We start from the raw sequence: 20,716 nt of genomic DNA on the forward strand, positions 1-20,716 counted from the left end.
GGCAGCTCAGTTTAAGAGGCTGCTTTCCCAGCTAATTGCTTACTTCCTCTGCTGAGGTTTGTCATCTGTGTTACAGAAATAGCAGTGGACTGTGTGGAGGCTTCTCAGCCAACGCAGCTCACAACTCAGCCTACAAACTTTCAATCTGAACTGAATCAGATGGTTTAATATACTAGGTCATGACCTGCTCTTGCAGGATTCTGGTGCATAGTTCATACTCAGTTGTCCCCTTTTTTTCTATGGAAATTTAGGTCTTGCCTTTCCAGAAACCTGTAGGAAAACCAGTGGGATTAATCGGAGGTGAGGTCAGATTAATCAAAAGAGCATGTTTTCTTAAATACAGGTCTTCTAAATAGATGTTAATTCTCCTATTAAGTGGTTAATGTAAGTCTTCCTGCAGGTGACCGAGGACATGGCTATACTGTTAGGGTTCCCAGCACAATGCTTCATTCCTGTTTCTTACAGGGTGTGATTCCTGTATCCTCACAGCATTTGTGACTTCTGATGCTTTTGTGATTGACCGGTTCTGCTTCTGAAGCTGGGGCAGGAGGGAAGGTAAATCTAAGTAAATATGCCGTAAAGGAAAAAATATCCCTATCCTTTGTGGGTAACCTTTAAGTAGTTCTGAAATGGCTAAAAAGAGGCCACTAGAAAACTAGTATCTGATGTTTCTGTGAGCTTAAGTCTGTTTCAGTGCTGCTGTCCTAGAGACAGAAAATCAATATGCTATTTTCACATTTAATATTAAATAAAGGATGTAGCCAAGGATTAAAGTTGAGTTACATTTGTGTATATATATAATATTTCAGATGACAACAGGGTTTCTGAATTCACTTGCAAATAGGATTATTAATGTTATACAATATGATTAATAAATAAAGATTAGTTGGCCTATCACTCTGCAGATCTCCAACTATAAGTGAAGTAAATGGTTGGATCAGTGTTCCTGATCTCTCCAAGTGTATTTTGTGAGATGGTAGCATTCCCTAGATACAAATGCTTTAAGTTACAGGTCTTGGATATCAATGAGTTTGTGTAAGTACAAGTTCTTATTATAAACAGAGAATACTGGAGTTGTTCCAATTTATTTTTATGGTGAAATGAGTGTATCAAATACGACTCTAACTTTACAGAACTGCCAACACTGTTATCTTCCTCTTACAAGAGGTAAGGCTATGGTAATGTTAAAATTTAGTAATACTTAATTACATGCATTATTTTAAGTGGGGATTTCTTAAAGGCGACTTGGAGGATTTGAGACCCTGTCTCTTGTTACTAATTGGGCATCTCTAACCAAAACATGCATAGGCTTTGGTGAGATATCATGTGGCTGATATGTCCTGCCATCTCTCTTGGGTTCTCAGGAGTGTAAAAATGTTATTGCAACATAAAACCCCACCATTTTCAGTTGTGCTGTAAACCTACATTGAACCATAGGGTATAGAATGACAGAAACAAGACTTTACAGGGTGTTGTTTAGTAGGAAATACAAGTATTTCTTTTGTAGAGTAAAACTAAACCTAGAAGATGTGGAATCTGAAGGCATCTTGAAGGCATCATCTATCTTCTACTCTGCAGCAACTCACTTCCCTTGTATACTGAAGTTTTCACTATTGCTTTGAGGTCTCAATTCTATGACTTTAGCTTTTGTTATTTTTTACAAAGATTTTCTTCTTTCCTTGACGGCTTTCTAGGTTTGAGTGTTAAAGATACTAGTATCTTGAACCTTCTGAAGAAGGATGTGTACTGGGAAGTTCTTGATGTTTAGTCTGGTCCAAATACAGTTCTTCACACAGTCTCAGAGGGGCCATGGAGTCATCTTAAGGCTATTTCTGCTCTCTCAGCCTGGTATGTGCAGGAGATAGAGCATGTGTTACTGGCCAGCAGATTAAAATTTACTTGGAGATAGAGCAAACTGAAACTTGCTCCTACAAGGGTGTAGAGGTGTGAGTACAGGTATCAGATGAGTCCTGCAACAGGTGAAAATGAATGAGGGTATTGGGTTTCCTTTAATATTCTTCAAGGAAGAGCAGCAGATCAAACACTGAAGCAGAAGTGGGAGTTAAGGTGAAGGTGATGCTAAGGTACAGAAGACACCAGCCATTGTTAGTCCAGACCTCATGGAGTTACTTCCTAAATCTGTACTCAAGCAGCCCATTACTAAAGAGTTAATACCCTGTACCTTATTAATGGGAGCTTACAATCCTGTAGGTTTGCCTTTGGCTCTCAATGAACCTGTGCTTGCATAGTGAGCATTGCTAATGTGAACATTGTGGTTCCATAAGGCTTTTCTTCCACAAAAACTTAAAATGGGAGCCTGGGCTATGGGTCTGCTGCTAAATTTTAGGCAAATGCTTTAGTCATTGAACCATTGTTCCCTCTACTGGGGTGAATCCAGAGTGAGAGGGTATAGCCTATAGCCTCACTGACATGTTGAGAAACACCTGTTCTTTGTCTTTTTGGGAAACTGGTTCTGCAGCATTAGTCATGATGGGCTGACTGTCCCATGCTGTTTCTCCATTATGTTAAAATAGCCACATTGCATAAAGAACTTAAAATCAACAAAACCACTTCTTTAATAAAGGGACACCAGTAAATTAAAAACATAATTCTCTTTAATCTTCCTGATACTGTAAGACTTGATAGATCTTAGACATGGCTGTAGAAACTGTTCTTTAAGTACAGGAGTAAGTAACACATAGAAACTTTAACAATAGTTATTGAGCCTGCTGTAATGAGATAAAATTTGGAAATGGTGGTGGAATGGTAAAGTCCCATAATTGTCTCTAAGGCCCCTGGGCTGTGATATCAGCAAACTGTATTTGCTTCATGAAGCAGAGCTAATGTGGGCTTTCTTGATTATGTATAAATGAGGAATGGAAGTAAAAGCAAATGATACATAAATGTGTACCTGTGTTCTTGAAACTGCATAGTGCTTGTGTAATCGTAGTATGGTTACAATGGAGTGGTGAGATCAAAAGCTGTCTCTGGTCAACTTTATGAAGACCAATTCCACATCATGCAGTGAACTACCATGAAATGCTGTAGAAGACAGGTACTGGTGAGAAAATCAGTCTGGCTTATGAATTGGAGGCACTAGTTATGAGGCTACAGAAGGCTTTAAAAGGAGCTTGTCTCTGGCCTTCATGCTAAAGAAACTCCCAGGAAGTGTTCATCAGGACTCTTCATAAAAAAAGTGCTAAACTCTAACTTTCTGCTCGTGTGGGAGCTGTGCTTGGACAAAGAGGTGGTTCCTATTTGGGGCCAGCCAGTTATACAAGCTCTGCTGGGAAATTCCCCCTTGGCAGGGGAGGCTGGTTGGACAAAGGGAGGTGTTCCAGGTGGAGATGGTCCATCTTGAAACAAACACAAATGCACTATCAAATGGAGAGAATTGGAAATAGCAGAGAAAGGATTAAGGTTGAGAGGAAAGCCTCAGACACAGTACCATGCTTTTTGTAGTTGTGTGCAGTGTTGACTGTAGTGCCTGAAGTCAGACTACTATTTTAACATACAAAATGTTTTTTAAAAAAACTTGCAGTTTATGTCTGTGTACAAGTTACACAGTGTACTGTTACACAGACTTGTTGACAGTCATTTACTCCTTTTCAGAGCAATGCCAGTACTGAGCTGTTTAAAGGTGTTTAAAAGCTAGCAATTATCCTTTCTTAGTAATACTCTGCATATACTAAAGTTTCCAGGTATTGAGTAATATCTATTTTGTTGTATTCATTTTTCCTGTGATCTGATATGTTGATACAGTGTGGCTTGTGGGGATGTCTGGGATTTTTCCTTGCTTCTTCAAAGTAGGAAGCACTGGAAGAGTTGTTAGGTGAAAGGGAGGGGCCAACATTCAGGATGTACCAGAAAATGTGGAGGAAGAGGAAACATTTCAGTTCTGTTGTGTGGAAGAAGCCACTTCTGAACTCACCTGTATTCAGACTGTAGATCCTGCTGCTCTGAACCTGAAAACAGGCCAAGCATCATGGTAGGAGAGGATACTGAAGCTGAAGGCTTTAGGATATAAAAGGCTTAGGTAAAAGGGGAATTGCTAACACCCTGAGAGGGAGAAGAGAAGCCTACCAACAGGCTTAAGTATGTCAGTATGTTGCCAAGTGTGCATCATCTGAAAAGCAAGACCCAGCATGTGACCTTCCTATTGGAACCAGAGTGGTCTCATTGCTTTGGAGAAACAATTGCTGTGTGCTCAGCCAGCTCCTTAAATGACTATTAACAAGTTGGGTTGAATATTTATTCAGTCCTGCTGGAGAGAGTTAGTTAAATGCCTGAAGTGAAACTACTTTCTTTGAGCTCACAAGTCAGCTGAAATAAGACTTCTAAATTAGTAGCACAGATGGCACTGACGAGGAAACATCAACATCTCAAACTTGGAGAAGTTGCTGAATGTTTGTCCCAGGCTGAGTTTCTCTGGGCCCACAGGCTGCCCAGTGCCTGCCATGTGGGCTCAGGGGCCCTGAGCTTTTTTAGGCTCAATACAGTGAGATCAGCAATGCTGTAAGACTCTGCTTTTTAGTTTTACTCTGTTTTAGCTGTGCTTGCTGCTGTTTTGGTTACGTTTAGTCATAAAAGTAAAGTCTGGTGTCTAAATTCCCTTATGCTTGATACGTCTTTAAAGGAACTGCAGAATCCACCTTGCAGCTGCAAGAATGAGCCTTTTGGGTTATACCTTATTGCTGTTGAAGTCAGGATGCTAACATACATGCAGTTCATACAGATAGCTGAAAGTCTATGTACAGTTCACTATTTCTTCCTCAATTCACTTACCTGTCCCAGAGAGCCTGAAGAACACTGTTAATTTTAAATCTGGGTGTTTTTTCAGCTCATGTTTTTGCCTCTGATCTTGAACCAAACTATCTTCTCTTACTCTTACTCTTGGGAAGAGTGCAGCAGCTCAGTCTGGCTCTCTGAAAACAAAGTCCTTCCTAATCTAGTTCTTCCCTGTAGGAGGATCTCAATGCTCAGCAGCTTTTTTTGCCTGGGGTTGAAGGTGTAACTTTTTCCTGTTCCAACAAATGCTTTTCTAGACCCATATCAAACAGTCTGTATTGTAGCAAGCATTCTGCAAATGCAGGCCAAAAGTATCATGTCCTCTTTGTGGACATTAAATACATCCATAATAAATTCAGCCAGAAACTTAAACTATGCATTATGTGGGTGATCTGAATAGCTGAGCCTAGTGAGAGTTGAGTAATGCTGCCTAGTATGCATGAGGGTTAGTGTTTGCAACACTGGCTAGAGGCTGAGATTGGTAGCCTAAAGACATTTCATCATCTGTCATGAGAGAAAACAAAACAGTGCAGATACGGCTTGCTGCAGTGTTCCTTTCCTGCCTTCCCTAGAGCTCTGTGCCTGACTGGACTACTTGTCTAAAAGCATGCAGTGGCTTAAACTAGGCTCTGCAGTTAGATACAGGTAGTAACAACTAATTTAGCATGGTGTACAGGACTGGCTATGGTGCTGTTCTGTAAGGCAGGTAATGGAGTTCTCTGTATGCTTGTGGTAGGCAAGGCATCCCTCATACAGCTGGGTGCATGACACTTACATGTTTTGTTCAGAAACTTTATTAGGATTAAGAACTGAATTCACATAACATAATTTGTTCTTTTTTTTTGTTTTTATTACTTTCTAGATGCATTTCTTTGGGTCACTGTTAGTATTTCTGTTGTCTGTTTAGAAGTTTAAGTTGTGGGATGTTGTCCTTCCTTTAAGTTTTCAATCTAAGAAGTAGGCAGCCTACCTTGAATAGGGATATTTTTTTTAGTCCAGCATCTTTCAAAAGCCCACATTTATGTAAATGAATTTCCCTATACACCTTCCTCCTTCTCAGTTAACTTTGTAAAAATATAAAGGTCATAGGCAAAGAAATGCCTATCTTGTATTTTTGTTTGGCTTTCTGAAGCATTAGATTCACATTTAATTATCACTAAGTTTCTAGCTTCAGCATTATGAAAGCTTGTTGAAAGCTTGTTGGTATTCTGTATTGCAGGTCAACTGTTTTCCATCCTACACATCCTACATCCTTTTGGATTTTTTTCTCCTTGCACTGTACTTAAGCTGTTTCTTTCAGGATATGCAAATATACTTCTTGTTACTGAACTGCCTAGAAGTTGAATATACTGAAAACCATGCCAGAAGCATTAATAACATGAATGCCACTTCTGCTCAAAGATGAAATTAGCTTCTCGGTTAGCTGGTTAAGCTACACAATGGGCATGGCAGGGCCAAGAAGTGACTGCTCTGTAACTAATGCTGAAAAGCGGTTTTACTCTTCTGTGCTCGGAGCACTGCACAACTTTGTTTTACTTACTGAGTTGGTATCTGCTAGAGATAGTGCTCTAAAATGAAGACCAACCTGCCTTAATGGTGTAGGAGGAGGGAGAGGTTAGGTAAGCATAGAGACATCTGGGGAAACTAGGTGCAGGAGGTGACAGGTTTTCTCTGAGACAAAAAAGGCAAAACCAAAACCCTGCAGCAGTGGCCTTGGGAGCAGTTGGGTTGTTTTGACAAGGCTTCACCACATGTCACAGTGAAAATACAAGGCTGTTGGTAGCTGTCACCCTGAGTCTGACAGGGGCTGTCACTAGCCGAGTAGAAATATATTGTGGTAAAGGCAAAGAAGAGAGACGTCTGACTTCAGTTAGACTTGTGCAGATGCAGTACATAAATGACAATGAAACATTGTTTTATTTGGTTTCAAAAAACTGTGGCTCCTGTCTTTGTCCTCATGATATACTTCTGGCAATGTAATATGTAAAGGGTAGATATGCTCAAAATAGCCCAACCTCTTCTGATTTGCCACCTGAATCAAGTAAAGCTGCCTTGATCCAAAGTGGGGTTTTCAAATTACAGCTGAGATTGTGCTCTATGATTGTGTTGTCTGTCACTATCCCTGGTCTCCATCACTATATGGGACAGGCTGTATTGCACCAACATTAACTATTTGCTTGCTTGTAAGAGCATCTATTAAGAATCTCTAATAGTTATGGGGGTTTGTGTTTGCTTGTTTGGTGGTTGGTTGTTGTTTTGTTTTGGTTTTTTTTTTTTTGCCAAGGTACTAGGTAAAGGTAAGAGTCTGATTAATATTGGGATTAAGAGTTTTTGCTTAAACTGCCCTTTGAGTCTCTGGGTAGGGAGAAGAGATGGTCACCAAACCACTTAAACCCAAAACCTTGCTTCTCTTTGAGTGGCAAGCTACACTTGCCTCCTTGCAAGGCAGCACTGCTGTTGGTGTAGAGCTGCTGCCTGGGAGAGAGGGAAGCCTTCTCCCAAGAACAAAACTAGAGATTTTTTTGGGTGGTTGGCTTGTGTTAGTATCAAAGACCAGTTAAGAATATTCTTTACCACTTTTAATTTAAAAAAAAAGTAACAGGTTGACTTTCCCTGTCAGGCTGCTGGTCCTCCCCATGACTGCTTCCTGCTGTAGCCAGTGGTGTGGGCTGCAGGACAAATGTAGAAAGTGACTCGTGTAACCTGCTCCAAGCAAGTCAGATGGCATTGGGGTTTTCCTCCTGCAGGTCTCAGCTGCAGCCAGCCAAATCCAGTCTAGTTTTCAGGCTAAACTTGAGTAGTGCCAGGTGATGGCTGGTATGGAGCTTTTTGGAAGGAATGGTACTTCAGTGACTGCTTGGGGGATTAGTAGTTTGATGGGAAAGACTTAATTAGGGGGCGGGCTGTTAATCTGCTTTGTAGGACAGCATTTTCACTTTTTCTTGCATAACTTAAATTAGTCTGACAGGTTCCTCTGGTCACAGCTATACTAACAGTTGGGTTGGGGGGAGAAAGATGTCTCACCTCCTGTGTTATTTCATGTTCTGTATTTGGCTTATTCTGTGCTGTAATGGCAAACTTTGACACAGCCAATTCTGTCCCCTGAAATGGTATAGAAAGTGGAAATGCTGTATTTGTTACTTTCAAGTGTTTTAGCACAGTTAAAGTACATGCTATTAAAAGATGATTAAATGAATCTGTACAAACACCAGCTGGTTTTCTGGTAATCAAGTGCTCCAGCATGGTTTGAACTTGCAGCGTAGGTAGGCTGTGCAATGGCAGAGCTCCTGGGTGCAGTACGCCCTTTCGGGTGTGTGGGAGGTGGCTGTGAATAACGCCTCAGCCGAAAGGCGCTCCCTGCCTCAGCGCCGTGTCTCGGCGGGCCTCCAGCTCGGGGGCTGCTGGAGCCAGAAGAGCAAGTGTGCAATGCTGAGCAGAGGGCTCAAGGGGAGGAGACACCTGGGTTTTGGTTTTTTGCATGTGGTATGCAAATTACACTTCAATCAGTTGTATACCTTCGGCAGCCTGATCAGCCTTGGATGAACTAGGGAGCTAATTGACTCCTCAGTGTGTTTGAGAGACTAACACCCAACTGTGTTCTTGGAGCACCAAAGTTAGCGCAGGAGGAACAGGCTTGCCTCTTGGTCTGAAAATGGAAGTCAGGACTCCTGAACCATGCAACTGAAATGTCTTAAAATAAAAATGTTGTGATTTGAACTTCTCAAAGGTGAGCAGGGAGCCTGTTTTCATGAAATGGAGATTACTGCATGACTATTCCTCTTAAGTAGCTGTCTGCCCTAACAAAGGATTTCATACGTATGTCCATGAGGAGGAAATACAGCCTAGCACTTACAGTACCCAGTATTTAAGATTTGGGCTTGGTTCTCTAATGTGTTGCTGAGAGGTCCTGAACAAACTGTTGCTGTTGCTTATGCCTCAGTTCTGTAGGAGGTCATGGTTGTTATGATACTGAATCCTGTTAGGTGTTAGAACTGCAGATGAAGATTGGCCCATTTTGAACGTGAACTTCCTTCTGTACTAGTTAGCTGCTGTATTTTCTTAAGTGGAAAAGTAGAAGTTAAAATCCAATCTTAACCTTGCATTTTACCTTGTAAAAGTCTTCCTCTATATTCCCATAATGGCAAATGCCAGTTATGCAGCTCTTATTATTATAGGCAGGTGTAAATCCACACAACAGAAGCTCTGTTTGCACATGTATACATGCTTCTGTTCATGGCAGAAAATGATCATAAAATGTACAGTGCATCACATCTTGGTGGGCGAGGACCATACCACAAAGGTTCTTGGCCCTAAGTTATCCTAAAGGGCAGTTTAAATAGAATGCTCCATTTAACTGAAACAGAAAACTAACTGGACCTGTGTGTGGTGGGAGGTAGTCTCCCAACTTGGTGGCTTTTGTCCTGCTATATAGCCACTGATACCCAGCTATTTTATGGTTATCTCTGCTTCTGGAAACTCCTAGACGTAAAATACTGGTAGCAGTAACAGGCAAGTGTCTCTCTCACCCAGACTCGCCTGCTCTTTGGGTAAATAAGAATTGAAGTTGAAAATAGAAGTGCTGTACTTGTGAAAGCTGACTTAACTTTCCTCCCTTATTCTCTTACAGGTATCTCCAACCAGAAATCATGAACTGGCACTTCACACTTCTGTTTGTTCTTGGGACTTTAACATCTGTATGTTCCCAGTTCAGTTTTTATCCTCTGGAGGAACTTAGCTCTGATGTTGGAATCCAGGTCTTCAATCAGATAGTGAAAGCTAAGCCTCAGGACAACGTTGTTGTTTCTCCTCATGGGATTGCATCTGTCCTGGGGGTGTTGCAGCTGGGTGCTGATGGCAAGACAAAGAAGCAGCTGACAACTATGATGAGATACAGTGTAAATGGTCAGTGATTCCTTAGGTGGTGTTGGGTGTGTTTTGTCAGAATCTTTAATGCTGTTTTGAGATGGCTTTTGAAGTGTGATAGATTGCATCATATGCCAATTAACTCTGTTTACCAAAGCACAAAATGGACACACTTGAAGTTAATTGGCAAATTGAGTATGGACATGTATGTATACTTGGACTGGCTTATAAGCAACTTTGTTAATGACTTCAGGGCCCTGGCTAGAACTGCCTTTGTCCTTGCGAAATTGGTTTCCCAGAATAGTGTGGAGGGCAGTCCAGTGCTAGTACTGTGCAGGAAGGCTGCAGGTACCCCATTTCAGGTTGTACTGAACAGCCCTTAATGTGCCACTTCTTAGATAACAGGTCAACAGAATATTTCTCATATCTACATTGAAAACAATACAAACTCTAATCATACAATTGATACTTCCAGTTTGATGCTCTTCAGCTTTGTTCATTTGTGTTTCTGCTGTCAGGATCCTTCAATCTGTAGTTCTTGTAGTGCCCTCTTCTTGAAACAGCTGATTCTGCTTGTCTCTGTGCCTGACACTGCATGCATCTGTGTTTATATTCCTCTGCCAATGTCTGCCCCTCAAGAGGGTGTAGGCTGAAGGTTCTTGCTGCTTTACTTTGCATGCTGAGTATTTTTGTGAGTGTTTGCCAGCAAGACTTAACGTCTTAGTGCCAGCATTCTGCCTTCCTTCCAGGAATAGGAAACACTCCAAGAGGTAAGTGCACATTTAAATCTTGAGCAGTATTGCCGTATAACGTGTTATCCTGTCTTCATTTGCTTTGCTGTTTTGGTTCTGGGTTTAAAGTTCAGCAAAATTATTTTTTCAGCTTAAGATCTAAATGTTGTAGCTTGAAATCTCCTTATGAGATAATCAACTTTAGGAACATTGGAATACTCAAAATATAAGTCTTTGCAAAAAATTTTGAAACATTGTATCACTTGGTATGATTTGGCCTGCAGACTTTCTAATCCTAACTGAGACACAGAGGTTCTCAAACTCTCCTTAGAAGGTAGCCAGTACCTTGTTACAGAGACTTGTTATGGGATGCTACCTATCTCTTTGCACAGATCTCTTCTGCTCTTATTCATGATTGCCTTACAGTCCTTTGGCAACTACAGCAACTGCTTCTTTGGAAAGGTAACAGTTGGAAAGTATTTAATTTATCTTTAGCTGTCTTTTAATGCAATTTAGCAGCTGGAAGCAAAGAGGAGAGCCAGCATCATGAGACCAGCCAGCTCTCCCCGGACCACCAGCAAGTGCTCCGTGGACCACCAGTGGTCCACAGAATACAGTTTGAGAACCTCTGTTATGGTATGTTCTCCAAAAGAATTTGCCCGTAATATTGGAGAGTGAACATGTAGAAATTCATACAAATGGTATTGCTAAAGTATTCATGATACATGAAACAGCAAAGCCATCTGAGGCTTTTTCTTATATGCAGCTAAGAGAATAACTGAACTAATTTATTCCCTTCTTATATCAAGTTTGTCTACATAAGGAAGCAGTGTGGAAATGTTTCTGCCTAAATTGTACTGGGAAACAGAGGGAACCCATTAATAACTGCTGTAAAAAAACAGCCACCCAAGGATCCTGTTCAGTATCATGGTTGAACACAGTTTCTTGCCTGACAGTAGCTTCCCTGTGCAGACAAGCACTCATTCATAAGCCATAACAACAAGGAGAACTGGGTATGGTGAACATAGCAGTTCTTCTGTGCTGCCATATGCCTTCTCTCATGTACAGTGAAGGAGCTAGCAAGCACTTAACACGAGCTGCTTTCAGGTCCTGAGGGTCTTCTTAACTGTAAGCACTGGAACCTACTGCTTTCCCCTTTTTCTTTTTTTTAAAGGCAACTTCATGTGTTAAGGGGTTGACTCCTGATTGTATCTGATTTAGGCCAGGACCTAGTCTTTAAGGAGACTAAAAAACTTGACTTGAACCTTACTAAAGAAAGCTGTTAGAATTTCTGTATCCTCCAGTAAATGGAAAGGAAGGATGGTGAGAAAACTTTTGCATTCAGAGGTTCAAGACTGCCTGCATAATCCTGTAGACCTGTTGGCTCTGAGCAGACTAAGCCCATAACTTTCTTTGTCACTGTCACAGAACTGACAGGTGGCCTGGACTTCTGTGATATGAAATACATTTTGGAACAGTCTGTTCTGCAGAAGAGCATGGTCAGTAGCTCCACACTTAAGAGCTGAATCTGATTATCCCCAGCACTGTGTATATTACTGAGCAGACAGCTAGAGGGGTAGCAGGCATCAGAGTGAAGGTCATCGGTTTTTCTGGGAAACAGTAACGCTCTTCAGATGAGAGGTCAGAAATAGGTATTTTGGAAGATGTCTCAGACTGCCTGCTTTGGTCTCCTTTCTAGTCTAGCAGTTAATGTCTGACCTTTCATGTTGTTAATAGTTGCATATAAAGTAACTGTTCATCATCTTATTCTAAATTAAACTTGCTGTTCTTTTCAACTAGGAGTTGGTAAAGCCTTAAAGAAGATAAACAGGCTCATAGTCTCAAAAAAGAATAAAGACATTGTTACAATTGCTAATGCAGTGTTTGCAAAGAGTGGCTTTAAAATGGAAGTGCCTTTTGTTACAAGGAACAAAGAGGTGTTTCAGTGCAGTGTCAAGAGCGTGGACTTTGAGGACCCAAATGCAGCATGTGATTCCATCAACCAGTGGGTGAAAAACGAAACAAGGGGTGAGTATTGGTGGGGTTTTTTTGCCCATGGCATGGTGGTGTCTGAGACCTCTCTGGTTTGCATGGAGATACTGGGGAAAGATGAGGAGGTAGACAAAGCTCTGCCTCACAGCTGAAAACTGGTTTTAAGCTGTCATTAGTGTGATGTTTTAGAGCTGGTGGACCAGAAATCAGCAGTCTCACTGCCCCAGCAGGTGTGTCTGTCTGGTGGCCTTAAAGGATGCATATAGTGTGTGTGTCCATCTGTCTGTTGGATATGGGGAATCTCTACTGTTCTTTGCCTTCATACAACTGCTGAGAAATCCGAGCAGTGTTCCCTTGGAGCTATGCTTTCTCAAACATAAAAGATGCTTTCAAGTAACTCAGAAGTTTGACTCTAAACCAGACTTGTGGAAAGCTGTAGAGCAGTTCAGCTTCTGTTTTTACTGCTCTAAACTCTTGCAAGGTATCGCCACATTCTTAGGAGTCATGTTTAGTGGAGGATTTTTAATCCTGCATTGACAGAACTCCTTATGATTCAAGACTCTTGACATCTAGTTGTCAAGTTTATATATGCTAAAGCCAGAGATCATGTTTTGCAACATATTTCTAGTCTAGGTAAACTCTGTGTTTGGTATCAGTGCCTCCTGGATGTGAGGAGTGTGTTAATGATGTTGGATGTGGTATTTGTGAAATAAGGCTGTCAGATTCTTTCTCTACCACATCACCAGTTTTGCATAGCAATGTTGCAAACAGTGTGATGGAGAAGTGCTTCAGCTGAAACTTGCCACTCTAACATAGTCTTAGATCTGCTCACATGCTGCCAAGGGTAAGGCCTTGTTGTAACATCAGTCTATTGATTAGCAAGACATGTTTGCTTTCTAATTATTCCAAAGGCTTGCTTACTTTTTGGCAAAGAATACCATTGGCTTTATGAACCTCAAATGTATTGCCCCATGGGGAGCTGACACTTGCAGATCAAGAGGCCTAAAGTAATGTGCATCAGGTTCTTAATGAGCAGTTGCCCAGCATTATGACAGCAAATACTCAGACTTTCTTTATTTCTTCTAGGTATGATCGATCAGGTTATAGTTCCAGATTATATTGATGGCAGTTTGACCAGACTGGTTCTAGTGAATGCTGTGTATTTTAAGGGCTTATGGAAATCACGGTTTCGACCTGAAAATACAAAGAAACGTCCATTTTATGGAGCTGATGGGAAGACCTACCAAGTTCCTATGCTGTCCCAATTATCTATCTTCCGCTGTGGTAAGCTCAGTAAATCCCACTACCACCCATAATTACTGTAAAATTTGCTTGTTTCCTTGAAACTGAAACAAGTTTGCTGTGTGTGGTGTTTAATGGTGTTGCTCATTGTAGCTGATGTAGGAGGCTTTGTGTTACAGAAGCATCTTACCTTGCTGAGGTGTGGATGAGCTTGCTGTGCAAAGTATTTATTGAACCTCAAGTAACTATTACTCTGATAGAGTACTTGCCTTATCCTGTTGTGCTTAAAAAGGATAATCTGAAGTACCCAAACTGAGAACTTTGCATGTTACTTAAGGATTTCTTCTTACTGCAATGCTTATTTTTTTTAAGGGGTGAGAATAAAGGAAAACTGCTAATGAAAACAGAACCCTGAGGTTTGTCTTGCAATGAGCTGTATATGAAGGAAAGATTGGAGTAGAATCGATCTATATGTTATTGTATAATAAATAAATGGAGCTTGCATAGTCCCCAGCCCTGCGGGAGGCAGAGGAGTACAGGGTTAGTATGTTGGCTACATCTCCCAAGGTGTGAAGCTGCTCTTCAAATTCAAATTGAGTCACAAGTGAAAAGAAGTTCAGCAGGTTTAGCTAGACTTCTGTCTGAGACTCTTGAAGCTGACAACCAGCTCCATACCAGTATGTACTTGAGAGCTTCAGCATTGCAGCTCTGTGGGGATTTAATTGGTCAGAGTTAAACTGAAGCTTTGGTAAAAGAATGTCTTATGTTGCATCCTTTGAAGAAGAGAGCAGTGCTGCCTAGAACTAACTTCCATGTGTGCTAAATAGTCTGAGAAATAGGCCTGAGAATACAGCTTGCTATAAATCAAAAAACCAAGACCCACTGTGCCTTTAAATGCCTAGTTTTACTGTCAGTAGTGCTCAACTAATACTGCTAGCATCGTGTTAAACAGCCGTAACTTTCTAGTCTAATCCCATGTATTAGAGAAGATTTAATGTAATACTTTGAGAACTGCTGCAAGTGTGAGTTGCAGGAGGTGGGGAAGCCTACTGCAGTGTATGCTACTTATCAGTAGAGTTTGAAAGAAGTTCACTGTTAAGGCAGGCTTTAGCAAGACTTATCTTAAAGGATTTTCACTTTTGATTCTGACGCTGGTTAAAAACTCCATTATGTTGGTCTATGTTTAAGCTAGAAAAACTATGGAGACTAGAAAGGAACAAGAGGAATACTGACAAGTTAAGACTTGTTTTAGCTTGGGTATCTCTGGATATCCTAACACAGGGCTTCTATCTTATTTATGCTTGTAAAGGGATCTTTACATTTCTTAAGCATCTTAAATCTCATCAGTTGAGTGTAAAGGTGAACTCCCCTGCTGTTTGATATGCCTCAGTAGTAATGATAGTAGCATGTAGCAGATCAGGAAAGTAGTACGTCACTGTTGGACAGTTTAACTTTTGTTATTGTCCTGTAGCTGACTTTATGCAACCGGTATTTTGATCTGTAGGCCCTAGTTTGAGAACCACTGTCATAATAAAAGGAAATAATCAAACTGCCAAGCTTGACAAAATTACTGCAAAATAAGTGCAGTACTACCAGTTTTCTAACAATAGGAGCTCAGTCAAGGCAGGTTGCATGGCCCTGGCAACAAGATTAAATTTCTAAGGAAGATGTCAATTTTCAGCTTGGGCTGACAAGTGCAGATGTACATGAAGAAAGGGGAAGGCTAATAAGATCTTATTGCTATCCAAAAACTTTCCCAGAAACTCTGTCTGTAGTTAAACTGACAAGTTTTCACTTGAAACTGCTATAAAGAGCATTTACTTTCCAGTCACATGCCAGAAATCCTGCAGGAACCAAAGGGAACTTGGAGGAGGAGAGGATTGCTCGAAGACAGCCAGCCTTCCTAGCACTTGCTGTAACTCATGTAGGCATTGCTATTACACTCCTTGTCTAATTGCCCTCCTGCACTGCCTCAAAGTGGCTGCTCTCTGCTCCTTGAAGGACTTAAGACTGCTTCCTAATGAGATCCTTATTAAGCAAGAAAATTAAGTAAATGCAGCAGACTACTTCAAACAGGAGCTCTTCCAATAACTCTTGAAGGAAAAAGAGCTTGTCTACAAATCTCTTCAGTTTGGAAAGATAGTCTGCTGCTTTTTCTTGCCTTTTGTTTCTAAGGGCTCAGTTGGTGCTGGTACAGCTGAGATCTGAAGTAGATAGCTGATTCACAGACCTGGTGACTTCTAACATAGCTGGCTTGCCACTCTGGACTGATGAGGTTTGTCTGGGAAACAGGATGCATATCAAGCTCAAATGAGTATTTGCTTTATGGTGTCATCCTGTCTGTGCTTTTTGTCAAACTAGCATCTGTACAGAGCCTAGGCCACTTTTGAAGGGTTGCCTAGCAGGAAGACAGGCAGTCTGTGACCTTTTTAGAATCAGTTTTAGGATGTGGTCAAAGCTTTCCTAGCAGACTCCTATAGCAGTAGGTCTCTAAAGGTAGAATAGAGATTTAAGGCTGTAAGAATTATGGCTCATTAGCTTTGCTTATGTTTTTAGGCACTACAAGTACTCCAAATGAGCTGTGGTATAATATCATTGAGTTGCCATACCACGGTGAAATGATAAGCATGTTGATTGCTCTGCCTACCGAAAGCACAACACCGCTCTCCGCTATCATTCCCCATATCAGCACAAAAACAATAGGAAGCTGGATGACGACTATGGTAGCAAAAAGGGTGCAGGTTATTTTACCCAAGTAAGTACTAATATAATCCTATTTCTCATTTGGGGTCTGTTTCAGGGGTCATGTACATATATCTCCTCTGGTACAGGAGAAGGAGTGCTTAAGGCAACTCCTGCACAATACTGATGCATTCTTTTTTTTTTTTTTCTTGTTCCAACTAGGTTTACAGCAGTAGCAGAAACAGACTTAAATGACCCTCTGAAAGCACTTGGTATTACAGATATGTTTGACCAGTCAAAGGCAAACTTTGCAAAAATAACAAGTAAGTTATTTTTTGAGTCCATGATGATCCTCGTTCATAGTTTCTGGCACTGAATGAAGTGCTGTTTTGCCAATACAGTTGTCTTTTTGCCTTGGATAAACGTTACCATGACATTGGAGCTAAGTTCTATTTTGTAATCAGCCAAGCATGGCTGCTTGCTTCTATTGAATGCTGTAGTGGCTTTTCCCCCACCTTGTCTTGCAGTAAATCACGTTGCTCAGGTTCTTAAGATGTGATATTACAACCTGAGGGTCTCAAGCGTTGTCGAAAATCTGTGGCAGGACTTCTAACGATACCATACCTTGACTGTAACAAATCCTGCAACTGCAGTATTTAACTGTTTTCGCTGAAGTATGTGTTTAATGACTTGAGCTGTAGGAAAGCTCAAGGATTAAATTCCCAGTTCAAGGGACTGGACCAAACCAGAGCTGTAAATATTAGTATATGAAAATGAGGTGTAGACGTTTTTGAACTTGTGGCTCTTAAACATAATCTTATTTCTGTTCTATGCTTCCATTAAATTCTTGATTAGCTTCTACAGAGAGATCTAACAAAAAAAGCCTGCCTTGTGCTGGCTTAATTTGAAAACAAATTCCTGTGTTTCACTGAAAGCAGGTGCCTTGCTAAGTGCTTTTTTCCCCCCCCCTGACACAGATAAATGGGGAGTGTAAATTAAATTCAGATAGCATATTTTTAGTCACTTGTTTAATACTAAAAATGCAAGCGAACACTTCTAACTTAAACCATCAAATAAGAAGGACCTAGTAAATGGGGAAGATGGAAGAGTAAGAGAGGGTATTCCCTATTTCCTGTAATTACTAACGTAGTGACTGAATTCAAAAATATTACCACCAGTGTTCTTTGCTGTAACTTCAGGATTTCAGCAGGAATGTAGCAGCCTTTGTTCTTAGCCATGCTAGCATAGCTGCTAGCTACAAGGTACTTCAGGACTGAAAATGTTGTTGTTCTTGGGTTTTTCAGGAACAGAAGGTCTTCATGTATCTCATGTTCTGCAGAAGACAAAAATTGAAGTTAGTGAAGATGGAACCAAAGCTTCTGCAGCAACAAGTAAGCAACTGTACTGATAACTGTCAGACTTGGGGAAAACTGTATTAGAAGGCTATAACACTAAGCAAAGATAGCCTACTTTGAGACCATTGTGGGAACTTGCTCTTGACTTCAGGTCAGATCAGCTGATGGATTTTATGTAATTTCTCAGGAAAATCCCAACTTGCCAGTATTGATCAGACCATTGTTATACTCTAAAATATAAACAGGCTTACTTCTAGATAAGTGTCTTCTAAGAGCTAACACTTTGGCCACCAATGTAATGTTCCTGGCTATCCAGGTGGCAAAGATGACTAAGCTACTACATACTTTGGGTGACAACCCAAGACTTTCAGCTTTCTGTGGGTCTTGTGTTGTCTCTTTAATGGTTCCTGTAAGAATAGAATGTGACCTGCGTGACTTTGAATGTCCAGGTTGGTAGGTTTTAGGCATTTATCTCTACCTGTACAAGCTTCTAGTATACACTAGGAAACTTCACTTTGATAGAGTATTTAATGTGTTGTGATACTTGCTTTGTCTAACTTTAAGCCTTATCTTTCTTGCAAGCTGCAATTTTAATAGCCAGGTCATCCCCTCCTTGGTTCATAGTAGACAGGCCATTTGTATTTTTCATCCGGCACAATCCTACTGGTAAGCAGCATTTGTATGTACTTTTTTTTGCTTAGAAGTTGAATATTGGTTATGGAATAGAGACAAAAGTAGTCTGGAGCTAATAAATAACTATTGCTTTAAAAAAACCCCAAACCCTCTAAATGTCTTTATGCCTTTAATATTACATTATTTTATTTGGAATATAACTTGGAATATGAAAAATGAGTATTGGCTGTCAAGTTAACAGAAACAAGCATGGCAGATTCATGGGTCCAAAAGAGCAGTCTTTAATACTCATAGTGCCCCTGAGTGGAGAGGGAATAACTCTGTTACCGATAATGAATTAGTGAATAGGACACGGCTTTCTGATGGACAGTAAAATAGTGCTAGGGCAAAGGCTAGAATACGGGCTTCAGGGATCTAGAGCGTTGCTCCAGCCTGCTGTGAACTGAAGTGAGTGTTAAAACATAATGATTGTGGTTTCCTTGCAGTATGGGTTGACTTGTCTAGAGCGGAGCTGCTCCAGTTACTTTGAATCTCATCTGCTTCTTGCAGTGACATGTGGATGATAGATATAGTAGTTAGTAGGGAACAAGATGCAGCTGTGAGCATCAGGGGAAGAGTAAGCTCCTGGCAGCAGTCCCCATTCCAGTGCTTCACAGAGCATCAACAGAACTGTGTGTGTCTAGAAATATGAGTTGGCCACCTATCTAAGCGTATGTTTCCCTGGGCTCATGAGCTTGGGGGAGGCTAGACAAGACACTAACAAGGTGGTTCATCTGTGCTCTGTAGACTGTTCTTTCATGGAAAAGTTTTAATTCTATTTACAGACTATGGTAATCCTTGTTTTCATTTCATCCCTTAGGTACAATCTTGTTTATGGGACAAATAAACAAACCTTGAATGTGGGAAAGACTTCTACAAGAAATAAACAGACTCATGTGACACATCTCTGTCCTGTTAAATATTTTGTACACTACTCTTTGACTTCACTCAAGAGCTAGTTTTAACCACTGACTAGGTTTTGAAACAGGAGTCAATATAGTTCTGGCTTTGTGGAGAAAAAATAACAGATTGAAAACTACAGTATCTCTTCAAAATGTCTTTAAAAGATTCTCTAAACTACTGAATGGTTACCTATGCTAACAAACTTCTGAGCTTTTTCTGTATCTACTAAGAATTTTGTGTATGACTTTCATGAGAGGATTTTAACAAAGAATGATAAACATTTCTATTAATGTTGGTTTCTTCTTGTGTGTGGAAAAGGTCTAATTTTGTAGATAACACCTATCAAGATTACTTTTGGTTCTTGAGTATCTTGGTACATGGATATTCTTGGTAGAAATAGATTAAAAGTTCTAGCAATTTTTATTTTATATAGTGCATGTATCACTGAGTTTTAAAACTAATGTGGTGTTAGATACACATCACATTGTCCTGTCTTACTGTAATGTAAACTTGTCATTGCTAGTATACACTTTCTATTGGATTTAAATTTTATATTTGTTTTTGTACAAAGGAAAAATAAAATGCATTATGAACAGTCAGTGTTGTGGATGATGGATATGCTGATGGATGTTTGGGTCCAGAGCCCTGTGAAGTACTTGTTTGAGACTCTTTTCTAAGGGAGGTGCAAGAAGGGTGGTTTTGAGATTTTGGTGTGTGGGTTTTTTGTTTACTGCCTGGTGCTGATTACCTCTTCTGCTGAGGTTATTCTGATGTGGATGAATTATTGATAGGTTCTGGGCAAACTCTTTGTATTTGCTATGCCTGAATTTCTGCTAAAACTGCCATGTGAAGACATCTCAATGCACCTTTGGGGCCTTTCCTCCTGCTCCTTATGGTGTTGGTTATATGCACATTTGCATGTCTTCAGCCCCTTGCAGGACTCTAGAGTGAAAAACTTCAAAAGACAAACAGTAAATCCCTTTAGCTTGTTTACAGATGGTTCTTTGTTTACAGCATGTTGTACTGCTCCTGTGGCAACCAAGGGATTTGGATGGGGAAGGTAAATCTTTGATACTAACTGCTTCTCTTAAGGGCACACTTGCAGTGAGAGGAGGCTGGCTGGTGATGGTCTGTGGGGAGAAATTCCTGCAGTGTTAGAGAGACTTAGCCCTGGTGTAAGTAGATGGCTGTTGCATGTATCCACAAACTGGAGGATGAGCATTGAGCCTCTTTGTCTGGTGAGAATACAAGATGAAGTGAAAATTCTTCTAGCAGAAAATACCTGAATGTGTCATGGATGGCCAGTCCTACCCCTGTACAAAAGCCAGGATGAGATCTCATAACATACTGCCACAGATAATGCACAAGTACTAACAGTGTAAGGGTGAGGGGAGTAACAAAACAGCTCTATAGAAAGAATGTCTGGCTCTGACTCCTGGCCTTTCATTTCCTGCTTGAGTTGATTACTGCAAACATCAAGAATAATTT

General features: G+C 40.6%; 1 protein-coding gene across 3 annotated transcripts; it reads left to right on the forward strand.

The window, feature by feature from the left end:
• Nucleotides 1-478: 478 nt before the first annotated feature.
• Nucleotides 479-19,827, forward strand: SERPINE2 (serpin family E member 2). Of its 3 annotated transcripts, none has more exons than XM_026855167.1 (10): nt 479-555; nt 9,416-9,690; nt 10,899-11,018; nt 12,183-12,410; nt 13,461-13,658; nt 16,173-16,371; nt 16,521-16,621; nt 17,603-17,689; nt 18,236-18,319; nt 19,146-19,827. In XM_026855167.1, exons 2-10 carry the CDS (start codon nt 9,435-9,437, stop codon nt 19,181-19,183), a joined length of 1,311 nt encoding a protein of 436 aa, XP_026710968.1. In that variant the 5' UTR covers nt 479-555; nt 9,416-9,434; the 3' UTR covers nt 19,184-19,827. The 3 variants fall into 3 exon arrangements, with proteins under 3 accessions (XP_026710968.1, XP_026710969.1, XP_026710970.1); XM_026855168.1 differs by lacking the exon at nt 479-555 and adding an exon at nt 8,776-8,861; XM_026855169.1 differs by lacking the exons at nt 479-555; nt 10,899-11,018 and having other exon boundaries at nt 9,423-9,690; nt 19,146-19,518.
• Nucleotides 19,828-20,716: the final 889 nt, after the last annotated feature.

The sequence above is a fragment of the Athene cunicularia genome (assembly GCF_003259725.1).
Source record: "Athene cunicularia isolate RWA chromosome 9 unlocalized genomic scaffold, athCun1 chr9_part1, whole genome shotgun sequence".
Classification (NCBI taxonomy): Eukaryota; Metazoa; Chordata; class Aves; order Strigiformes; family Strigidae; genus Athene; species Athene cunicularia.